Here is an 11,180-nt window from a genome sequence, read left to right on the forward strand (position 1 = left end):
CTCAGCAAAACACCACTGGAGCTCCCTGGCTGATACCTGAGATTCTCAGCTAACTCATTCTTCTCTCGTTCAGACCTTCCATCTTCTCCTCTCAGCATAGCTAGTTGCCAGTTAGCCAGCAGCAATAAGAAAAACAACTCATTTTCCATCACCAGCCCCCCCCCCCCAAAATCCATTTTATTATCTTCTTTTATGCCAGCCTATCAACAAGGAGTTTTTCCTCTGCCCCACGTGCTGTAAAAGAGTTTTATAGAGAAAGCTGCCTGTGATCCCCCAGCAGCTGATGAGAGGCTGGACTGAGGCTTTAAATAAACAGGGTGGTTTCAGCCATACTGCCTGCCTTCCACCTCAGCAGCCAGCCCCCAAACTGCTTCTCAGGTCTGTCTGATAGCATAGATGCCTGCTGCTCAACAACTCTGTCAGGGACAGCTGAGGGACGCGGGGGATGTGCTAGAGGTGCACTACAAACCCACAAGAGGCCCCAGCAGCTCTCAAGACAGTGTGCAGACAAATACTGGAGTATCCCACACAGGTCAGTTCAAAAGAGCAATCAAGATCCTTAGGTGATGGGAACACACTTTTTATGCATTTCTTTTTTTTTTTTTTTCCCCCAGAGAGATTTCTGTGCTTTACCCAAAAGCTCTGAAGCCCAGCAGAGGCACTCTGATATGAAACAGCCACTTCTGCAACACAGACAAAATGAGCAGCTTGTTCTTTCCAGCCAGAGCTGCGAGTTTCATATTTCAGCTCCTCCTTCACATTCCAGGCCTGCCCAGGCTCCTCTCCAAAGATTTTGAAAATGGAGCCTCTCACAACTACTTATCCTCTGAAATATTCAGTGCCCAAAGCCAGGGTCTTTGTTGTCTTTCTGTCAATGGTTTTGTGTACCGCCATTCTCTGCCTGCTGCAACTCAGATTTTTTAAACCTAAAATCAAAGATTTTTATTCTTTTGAGGTCAAGGATTCACGAGGAAGGATCGTTTCCTTGGAGAAGTACAGAGGGAAAGTAAGTTACAACTTCATTATGTCTTTGTTTTCAATCTTTACTGAAAAACAGGTGTCCATTTGTAGGTGAACAGAAAGTTTGGTTATAGGAATTTTCAGCAGAGATTTGTGCTAAATTCCTGTTCTTCAAACAGTAAGCTGGAAAGAAATTTATCTAGGCCTGCTCCAGGAATTAAGTATTCGATCTAATGAATCACGAAAAATGTTTTTTCATATTCTTTATTATAAATCAATATAGCCTAACAATACAATTGGTGCATTTTAATATTAGTTAAGAGTGGTAGCATATTGTGTTGAATTCTGGAAGTTGATGTAGTAAATATGGTTTTAGTGCCTGTCATAAATACCTGCTTTTTTACATGTTTATATTTAAACAAAACTGTAAGTTGAAGCTTATCCATTTATTGGATTTTTAAAACAGATTGTCTGAAAGTAAATATCTTAAGCTGCTATCATCCTTAGCTGTTTAATGAAATTACGATCAGACGGATTTAATTTAGCGTTCTGGAAGTAATGATTGTGGTAGTAGCTGATGCCATTTTAAGACCTAATTGTAATCTCTATGCCATCTCTAGGGTTTTTTTCTTAATATTATAACTTTATTTCTCTGAAGGCAACTTTGGTTGTAAACGTGGCCAGTTACTGCCAACACACAGACAAAAACTACATCGCACTGCAAGAACTACACAGAGAATTTGGCCCCTCCCACTTCACTGTGCTGGCTTTTCCCTGCAACCAGTTCGGAGAATCAGAGCCTAGTTCAAGCCAGGAAATAGAATCTTTTGCCAAAGGAAACTATGGAGTAACCTTCCCTGTTTTCCACAAAATCAAGATCCTAGGATCAGAAGCAGAGCCTGCCTTTAAATTTCTAATAGGTAACTGTTTTCTTTTATATATCAAGCTGCCTTTAACCATGGTATTCTCCCTAAATTCCAGTCTAAGCCTCTTTGTGAGGAAACATCGTATTCTTCATAGTCTATGGAGAGAAACAGGCACTCAGCACACACTTCATCTTGTTTCAGTGTGGATATCAAAAATATGGCCAGAGGACCTCCACCCTGAAAGCATCAGTTTCTTCTCACTGATGAGAATAGCCTACTGTGACCAACCCAGCTAGAAACATCCATTTTGTGGATGTATAAACTTGAGTGCAAAGACTCCAACCTGCCAAATCCCATTTCAAATTATGTGACTTTTGTTGAAAAGCAACTTTTCTTATGGACAAAAATGTAACTATGGGGAGTTGTAAAATTATTGGAATATTTTACATAAACACAAGCAGATGAGAAGATTCCTTTTTTAGCAGAGTCAAATGTCTACCTTTATGTAAACTGTATTGTCTGGATTATATATACTGTAGTTATATATAATCACTGATTTGCTTTAATTTGCCTTATGACCTTCAGGGCCCAGCTTGCAAAACCCACTCGTACAAATACTCCTGTTAAAGTAAGCATTTACTGACTTACTGCCTCATACTCTCAGAAGCAAAATGAAACTCTCTTCAGTTGACCCAAAGACCTCTGTCCTGGTTTCAGCTGGGATAGAGTTAACTGTCTTCCTAGTAGCTGGTACAGTGCTATGTTTTGAGTTCAGTATGAGAAGAATGTTGATAACACTGATGTTTTCAGTTGTTGCTAAGTAGTGTTTAGACTAAAGTCAAGGATTTTTCAGCTTCTCATGCCCAGCCAGCGAGAAAGCTGGAGGGGCACAAGAAGTTGGCACAGGACACAGCCAGGGCACCTGAACCAAACTGGCCAACGGGGTATTCCATACCATGGGACATCCCATCTAGTTTAGGAACTGGGAAGTGGGGGCAGGGAATCACCACTCGGGGGCTAGCTGGGTGTCGGTCGGCGGGTGGTGAGCAATTGCCCTGCGCATCATTTGTACATTCCAATCCTTTTATTACTACTGTTGTCATTTTATTAGTGTTATCATTATCATTATTAGTTTCTTCTTTTCTGTTCTATTAAACCGTTCTTATCACAACCCATGAGTTTTACTTCTTTTCCCGATTTTCTCCCCCATCCTGCTGGATTGGGGGGGAGGGAGTGAGCGGCTGCGTGGTGCTTAATTGCTGGCTGGGGTTAAACCACAACAACCTCAGAGACCCAAAGCCAATTTGAAAAGCCTCTCTGAATTTTCCTGAGCGTTGGCCAGGTCTTTGACGCGTACTAAACACTGATATATGAAAGAAAGGATAATTAGAACACAACCCTTCTCTATCACATCATTTTAACTAGAAAATAAGGAGTTTTCTTCTAGTTCTTCTGTCAGAAAGATATTTTCCTCTAAACCTTGAGACTCTCCAAGAACAAAGCCTGAGTCAAGAAACTACCTCTGCCTCCTCTAGGAGCCACATAGGTTCCTGATACCCCCTTGATCTCAGAAATTATCTTGCTAGATATTCATGATAGCAAAGGTACCTGTAAGGTTTTGCCTCATGGGATGAAAGGAGCTGAATTAAGCCATCACCGGTATGACTTCCTGCTCCCATTTCACTTCCCCTAAACTGACATAAAACTGGGGATTCACCAAATTAGTATGCAGCCCTCATATCCTCCTCCATAAGAAGCAGAGCGTAGTAAAAGTAGGAACTCTTAAACAGTTTCACAAGAAAGGGAGAGCATCATTCACTTCCCACTTTTCAGATCATTAACACCAAGCAGTAAATCCATGCCCAGACTACTAGCAAAGAACAAGGTGGGACTGCTTCAACATAAATAGTTGAAGAATCACTGCAGGGTAATGAAACAATTACAAGTCTAAGTGACTAAAATGATCTGATGCCATTCTTACAGATTCTTCAAAGAAAGAGCCTCGATGGAATTTCTGGAAGTACCTTGTCAGCCCTGAGGGTAAAGTTGTAAAATTCTGGAGACCTGAAGAGCCCATAGAAAGTATCAAGCCAGAAGTAGCATCATTAATCAGGCAGATTATCATGAAAAAAAGAGAAGACCTCTGAAAAAGCCATTCATGCTGTAAATCCATTCAATAGCATGGGTACACAGCCTTACTACATTCCTGGGAAATGCTGCTAGAAGCTAAAACATCAGTGATTTTACTTCTCTTTGGTGTTAGTATTTTCAGCTATACTATGTCTACTAATGTTGGATTGGCTCCTGCAACAGCCTTGAGAACCACTGAGGTTACTGAGAATGGCAAGGCACTCAGTAACTTGCAGGGATGGACCTTCAATTTGCCTAAGTTTCTGAATGTTTCTTTAAATTGCTGACAATAGTTAATTACAATTGTCACCAGCAGAGAGATAGGTCAAAAGAAGAAGATTTGTTGATAAATTACTCAGTATTTGCACAGAAGAGTTTTGTTTCCCATCTACCAGTAACAAATAAATTTTGATATTCCATTAACACGTAATTGCCCTAACTGAAAGACATGGGGCCCAGAGGCATCATAGCAGGATTTTTAGAGACAAATGTAACTGAAGGTAAGAGCTTTGCAATATCTTGTCAAGGAAGATTACTGAATTGTGAAGCTGTCAACTTAGTTGTAAAAAACTGTACATAGAAAATAAAATTATTAAAAGAAAAAATTGGAAACATTTCCTTGCCTGCTTTGTATTTTGATAAATTTTACATTTCACCTTTACAGCAGCACCTTTAACCTCTTTAGCTTTCTCCATACATTTGCACTGCAGTGCAGTGCCTCGGCTGTGAGCTCATCTGCTGGATGCCCCGTCTTCTGACCTGGATGAAGGCAGGGCCTGTGTTAATATGCATAGTTGCTTACAGTAGGATTCAAGGGGCAACAAAAATCAACAGCCTGGCACTCGAACAGACATCTTTCTGAGACAGTCCAAGACAGTGCTCCCCAGCTATCTACCTCGCATCTCTGGAATAAAACAACAGTCTTCCAGCAGAGGTAGAAAAAGGGGATGAAGGTTCACCCCTCAAGCCCCACTCTTCTCACCTTGCAATCTCCCCAGTCCTGCATGTAACAGCAAACCCATTTCCAGTTCTGTTCCACTGTTCTATTTCAAGCTGCCAAGTGTTTTGATTTATCTGTTTGATGAAGGGAGATAGTAAATTGGAATAAGGAACTTCATTCCAGCTGTCCAAGTCTTAAAGGAAGGCAGAGAGAATAGAAACAAGAGAAACCAGTGTCTCAGAAGAGTTTTCTATATGAAAAAGGAATTGGTAATGGTAGCATTAGTGCTGTTCTCTTATAAGACTAATAGTGACTGAAAATAGCTGAAGTGCTTCAAAACATTTTCCAGTGAAGATAGCCACTAACTGTATTAAAAAGGTGAGAAATTCAACAGCAATTAAAAAAAAAATATTTTTTTTCATTCAACTTTGGAATTCATTGAGAATCTCACAGAAAACCACTGAAGGATAAGGACATAAAAACATTTTAAGAGATTGAGTAATTATACTGATGTGGAGGATTAAAGTCACACTCAATGACAACCATCATTTTGGAAGGGAAGTCAAACCTTGTGCATGACAACTTCAGCCACTTTGACTTTCAGAGATCACTTAAGGCCTATGTAAGGGTCTAGTTAGTACAAATGTGCCTACTGCTGGTGGTTTAGACCAGCCTCTGAGCTATGTGCCATTAGCCCACAAGATTCCACATCCAATCGTCAAGACAGTTCCTGTTCTTATGCTGAGGTCCTGTGTTTTACTCCAGTCTCCTCATGCATGCACAATTCCAGCCTTGGGGACATATAGCGGAGCATGTGAGGTGATTTCTGTCACATGTCCCTGCTGTTTTGATGGATTAGGAAGGGAATTGAGATATGAATCCTCTCCCCTCACTGGGAGCAATGTAGATTTCACGGAACTAAGTGGCAGGACACAATGTTTTTCACATAAATGGTGGATCATATCTTTACTTGAAATGTACATGACTGAAACATGCATGTCCTTTCATGCACACTGCTATAGCTCCCTGCTTTTCATATCACTGAATAAAAAAGGTTAGGTATAAAGACATGTTAGGTGCTGTTAGTGGAACACCTGAAAAAAATCTGGTTTAGTCCTGTTATCGCCTGAGAGTTACTCAGCATATGGGAAATTTCACCCCACGTTCTTTAAATACCCTAAGAAAGATAAACAGTGCAGTATGACTTTCTAGTGTGGAAGGTATCAGGAGGGAAAGGAGTGTGAACACCTTGCTTGTGATTCACTCACTAAAGCTCATTTTTTGTTTTTCACAGGATACACTGTAATCTTAAATAACTCAGTGCCAGCATTAAGATCAAGTATCTTTCCTGGTATTCAGAAATAGCATGGGATATTAGCAAATGAGTGGACAGAATTATTTAACTCACTGCTTCCTGAATTACTTCAGATTCATGGAAAAAGAAGGTTTTGCCTGAGGAAACAGTCATTAATTTCTTATTTCATCATTTGGTCACAATCCACCACAACCATCTTCTGCAGAAATTTGAATATAAGTACCATTCAGTCCTGAATCTACACAGAGTTTAAGTTTTTCAAAGTTTACTGTTAATTAACATTCCTCCAAAAACTCAGTATGTTTGTATTACTTGTTCTTCACGAGACATAACAGCTCTTTCAATGTAATATTTAGGGCGGATCATTGGTAAACTGATCACTTCTTTCATGAAGCCAAGCTACCAGTTATCCAGGGTGAGAATAAAGCATCTTTAACTGCCAAATCTACACAGGCTTGGAAAGGTGAATAAATAAAATGAAAGTCAGAACACTGTTACACAAGCACACATTTATCTATAGTCAAAAGCCAACAAGTAATATGAATGCATGTTTGTATAAATATCCCCTTACAGTTTATGTATGATATAGCATATAAAAAAATACTAAACTACAGATGCTATAAACAGATTAAAACCTATTTATTGGATTCTTAAATAATCTCACCAATTTAAGATAAAACTGCCCTCTTAAGAAGGTTAACACAGTTCAGTCCACAAGTGTTGAAAAGTTTCTTCGACTCCATTTGAGCATAACGTATTGCATCCTTCATCTGAACAATTCGTTTAATCCTATCTCATACTTCCCTCACTCCTTAGGTCTGACATATCCTCATTATCTCCAACAGATACCATTTAATTGTCAGCTGCTCTTTCCAAAAAATTGCCTGGGAGCGCAAATATTCTAAACCCATTTCAGTCACCAGGTGGACATGTCTCTGTTAATTCAATTATTATCAGAAAATACTTGTTTGCCAAGCCCCACATTAATGCTCCAGTCAACATTTAGTGGTGTAAGAGAAACACATTCACATAGGCCCAAACCTGAAACTCTTAATACTTATATGATTTAGTGAATTCTTTAGAAACCAGTTGGATTAGCTGTGTAAGTGTGTCAAATACAGTTACGCTTATTTTTATAGCTTATATTCACTCAGTTTGCATAACCTAGCACAGCTCCTTTCAGTCAGGGGAACTAGGCAGGCATTGGGCCCCATACCAGCTGAGGATCCGGTGAGAGACTTACAACAACAGTGTTTATATTCTTGTCTCAACAGTGATGTGCTAATGTGGCAGTGTAGTCAGTTGCTGCTGTATGAAGAACAGCTAACTAACAATGCACTGCCTAATCAGCACACACAGTACTAGGATCACCCTGATTCTGCAGACCATCACAAACATTGACGCTGTTTCTCTTCCTAGGAGACCTTCACTTTGCAAGGCACATATAGCGGCACCCTGATAAAGCAAGTAATAACAAAGAGTTTCTTTTGCATTTGTAAGTGCCTGAAGTGCCAGGATCAGGACAGAGGTTAACACTCGGTTGCTTGTGGCAGTGTTTGATAGAAGCTTGCAATGTAACATGAATCAAAACAATCAGTGTGTTTCCAGCCTTTATTCTTCTGAAGTGTAATACTATGTCCTATTCAAATTGTGTCTCCTGGTTGGTGAGACTATGTGCAGTTGTTTTAATGTATTGCTGTTCACAAATTAAGTTATTGTGAAAAGCAAGGGGAGAAGAAAAACTCTAAAGTTTACTTTTCTTTTTTTTATAGAATGGAAAGGTAATTACTTTTCAGATACAGCATTTGGGCAGTTAATGAAAGTGATTTTAAGCCTTTCCAGCATGTAATTACTCAGTGAAAAAAAACCAAACACCACCCCCCCCCAAAAAACCCCACCAACTTGCATTTGCCAAATATCATTATAAAAAAATCTAAAATAAAACTTTTAAAACTCACAAAGTTTTTAACTGTGCTTCTTTTGCTTTAAGAAAAATTCCAGAGCTTAAAATTGTGGGATATGCTTGAATTATTTACTTGTTTCAGGTATTTATAGACTTCCTGTTACCTTGGTATCTAAAAGCAGCTGAAAACCAGAGTCTAAATCAACCAAAAATTCTCACAATTCTTTGGATAACAGTGGGTAACGGAAATATAAGATACCCCTGTAATACCAAAAATGAGCCTGACAGTCAAAAAAAGCAATAATCGGGTGGACCCAAAAGATTCCTTATACAAAAGTAGTAGCTCTCCCTTTTGATGATCAAGGTACATGAAACAGGATAGCAACTGCATGTTAGCTGATGTCAGAATTTCAACCAGCTAACATACACTGCCATCCCATCACATGCAGATGCACCACCTGCATTCCTGGAAATCAGAACCCTAGCACTTTCCAAAGGAACCGCCTTTAAACAGCGATGAGCTGGCCCTGCAGCAGGTGACAGTGTAGTAGTGACTGCTACGTTCAGATACAGCAGTCACCTAGCAGTACACTGCCTACCAGACACAGAGTCCATGCAGAGCAAGATGTTTCATGAAATTACATGCCTGGAAACACCTCTTATTTTCCACCTAAATGCAGCTGTTTTGAGGATCATGTTTCAAAAATGTATCTACACAAGTTCAGTCGGTAAATACTGTGATGAAATAAATGGCACAGATTCATTTCTGATTCAGCAAGACCTGAATTAAAGTAATAGTATAGAACCTATGTGGAGTATGACTAGAATCAGATCCCAGACTGTCCAAAAGGAACTAGACTAGCTTCATGCCTTAGTTGTACAAGCACCAGTATAGTACGTTATCTCCACATTACTACCATACTCCAATTAGTACCATACACACTTACTTCAATCCTTTTCTCGCTTGGGCATCTGTTTATGATCACTATTGGAACCTGGCCCTTAGTCTAGATAAGCCCAGAGTCTAACTCAGTATAGTCAATTTTAGGTTATTTTGAAGTTAGAATTATCACTGGTTACTCCATAGTGCAACTTAACGTTAGGTAATGAGCTATACTGTACCTCCATTTACAGCCATGTAGTGGAGGATGCATACAGATCCCAAGATTCAAGCTTACGGATTTAGGCTGGATGGAGGTAAAATTTTACCTACAACATCCATTTTGATGGAAAGCCCTTTGAGTCATGCTGGAAAGCAGCCACCGAGTTAGACACCTTGTATAAAAGTCAATGATCACCAAGTTTGAAGCCTTCCCTTTGCTTCTTAAAAACTGCTCTTAAATCACTTAAAAGAAATCCCAACACAAAACAAACATTAAAACATTTACTTGCCTGGGTGCTGCTGTTAGCAGCCACAGAAAAGCATTAGCTAATTGACGTCTGCTTGTTCCACAGCAAGAGGAGGCCAACTGAGTCTTCCACGATGCTTTCAAATGAAACAATATGGAGTGCAGCTAGCAGCTGTTGACACATCACAGACAACAGCCAGCTAACATGCACTGCCAGACTGTTACATTCTGTTGAGTTTTGGCCATTAGTTCCCCCTCACCACCACCCCCCCCAAAGTTTCTTCTCCTAGTGCCCAGTCATTGCTCACTTTAACAACACGGCTTTTCCCACGGGGTCACTTAACATAAAATATTTATGCCAGAGCAACATTCTCAGCATGCTGGTGGCTACATTTCTGTACTGTCATTGTATCTAAGGGTACACTGATCAACTCCTGCTTCAGTATTTTCAGTGTGGTCGATTCCTTTTACACCTTCACCTCCCACTCCACCAGTTTGCGTACTGCAGTCTCACCAGGTTTTGTGATCTATGTCAACTTCCTAAGGCACAAGCTGCCTGTATTTTGCCTCTTGCTTACTGTCAAGCATATTGTTGGAGATTAATAGGTTTTCCGCCTATGTTGCTATTGTATACGCAAGTTCTTTGTTGTCCCTTTTATCTCTACCACCCTCTAAATGTGGACAAGTCAACTTGCAGTACCAACAAAAACACAGCTCTGTAAATCCATACAACCCCTTCCGTCAGGTCAAGTAGATTTTGCTTTTAAATAGCAAGCAGTCCCTCTAGTGCCAAAGGAGAGAAGCCCAGAGATGCCACTTTACCGTAACTTGTGTTTTTCTGACATTTCAGATGCTACAGTTAAGAAAGTGTGATAAAGATTAATGGGAAAGGGGGGGGATGTTGGTTTTTTTCAAAATCACTTATTTTCGACAGTTTCCTCCTGTCCCTCCCCCAGAACTGTAAAGAGGGGAACTCTTCCGTGCAGTGCATACAGAGGAGCGTGAATGTCTGTGCCTGCCCTTACCTTAGCCGCTTTCTGTAGGCTTTGCTCTCTGCTCCACTTCAGGTCTCCTCTCGACACTTTCTCCTTGAAAGAAACACAGAGGCACAGCACTTACTGAACAAACCCGCGGCTCGCAGTTCCCTCACCCCGATTCGCCTGCTGCTCGCAAGGCTTCGCTGGGAACCACGGCCCCCGGGACAAGGCAGAGCGGCCGGCCGGGCGGGCGGGGAAGGCGGCTGCCAGGCCGGCTCCTCGGCCCCGACCCTGCCCAAAGCACCGACAGCCCCCACATCCATCCCCGCAGGGCACCGTTACCCGGAGCGAATCCTCCTCCCTCCTGCCCGTCCTCCGGGTGGGTTCTTCTGCTTCCCACTCCATCTCCGCCGGGGCTGACCGAACCCGCCGCCGCCTCGAGGCGAGGTGGCCCGATCTCGAGGTGGGTCCCTGCGGGCGAGACGGCCCACACGGGAGCAAACGGACGGGCCGGGCAGGTGCGTGGAAGGCAGCCCGCACCGCACGGCGGCAGCCTACGGGGAAGGCAACTTATAGCCCAGCCAGCCCTCGGGACGCCGGTTCCCGCTGACCGGGAGGCGGTGCCAGCCCCCCCCCCCCCCCGCCGCCGCCGCCGCCGCCGCCGCCGCCGCCGCACACCCCGCACCGCTCCCCGGCGGCCGCCGGCGCCTTTTAAGCAGCCCGCAGGCGCGGCCGGCGAG

At 42.0% G+C, this 11,180-nt stretch overlaps 1 protein-coding gene across 2 annotated transcripts; it reads left to right on the forward strand.

The window, feature by feature from the left end:
• Positions 1 to 609: 609 nt before the first annotated feature.
• GPX8 (glutathione peroxidase 8 (putative)) lies at positions 610 to 4,587 on the forward strand. Of its 2 annotated transcripts, XM_009923141.2 has the most exons (3): positions 746 to 1,006; positions 1,619 to 1,880; positions 3,810 to 4,583. In XM_009923141.2, the coding sequence occupies exons 1-3, from the start codon at positions 800 to 802 to the stop codon at positions 3,971 to 3,973; spliced, it is 633 nt and encodes a 210-aa protein (XP_009921443.1). In that variant the 5' UTR covers positions 746 to 799; the 3' UTR covers positions 3,974 to 4,583. The 2 variants fall into 2 exon arrangements, with proteins under 2 accessions (XP_069631911.1, XP_009921443.1); XM_069775810.1 differs by lacking the exon at positions 1,619 to 1,880 and having other exon boundaries at positions 610 to 1,006; positions 3,810 to 4,587.
• The last annotated feature ends 6,593 nt before the right edge of the window (positions 4,588 to 11,180 follow it).

The sequence above is a fragment of the Haliaeetus albicilla genome, chromosome Z (assembly GCF_947461875.1).
Source record: "Haliaeetus albicilla chromosome Z, bHalAlb1.1, whole genome shotgun sequence".
In the NCBI taxonomy this organism is placed as follows: domain Eukaryota; kingdom Metazoa; phylum Chordata; class Aves; order Accipitriformes; family Accipitridae; genus Haliaeetus; species Haliaeetus albicilla.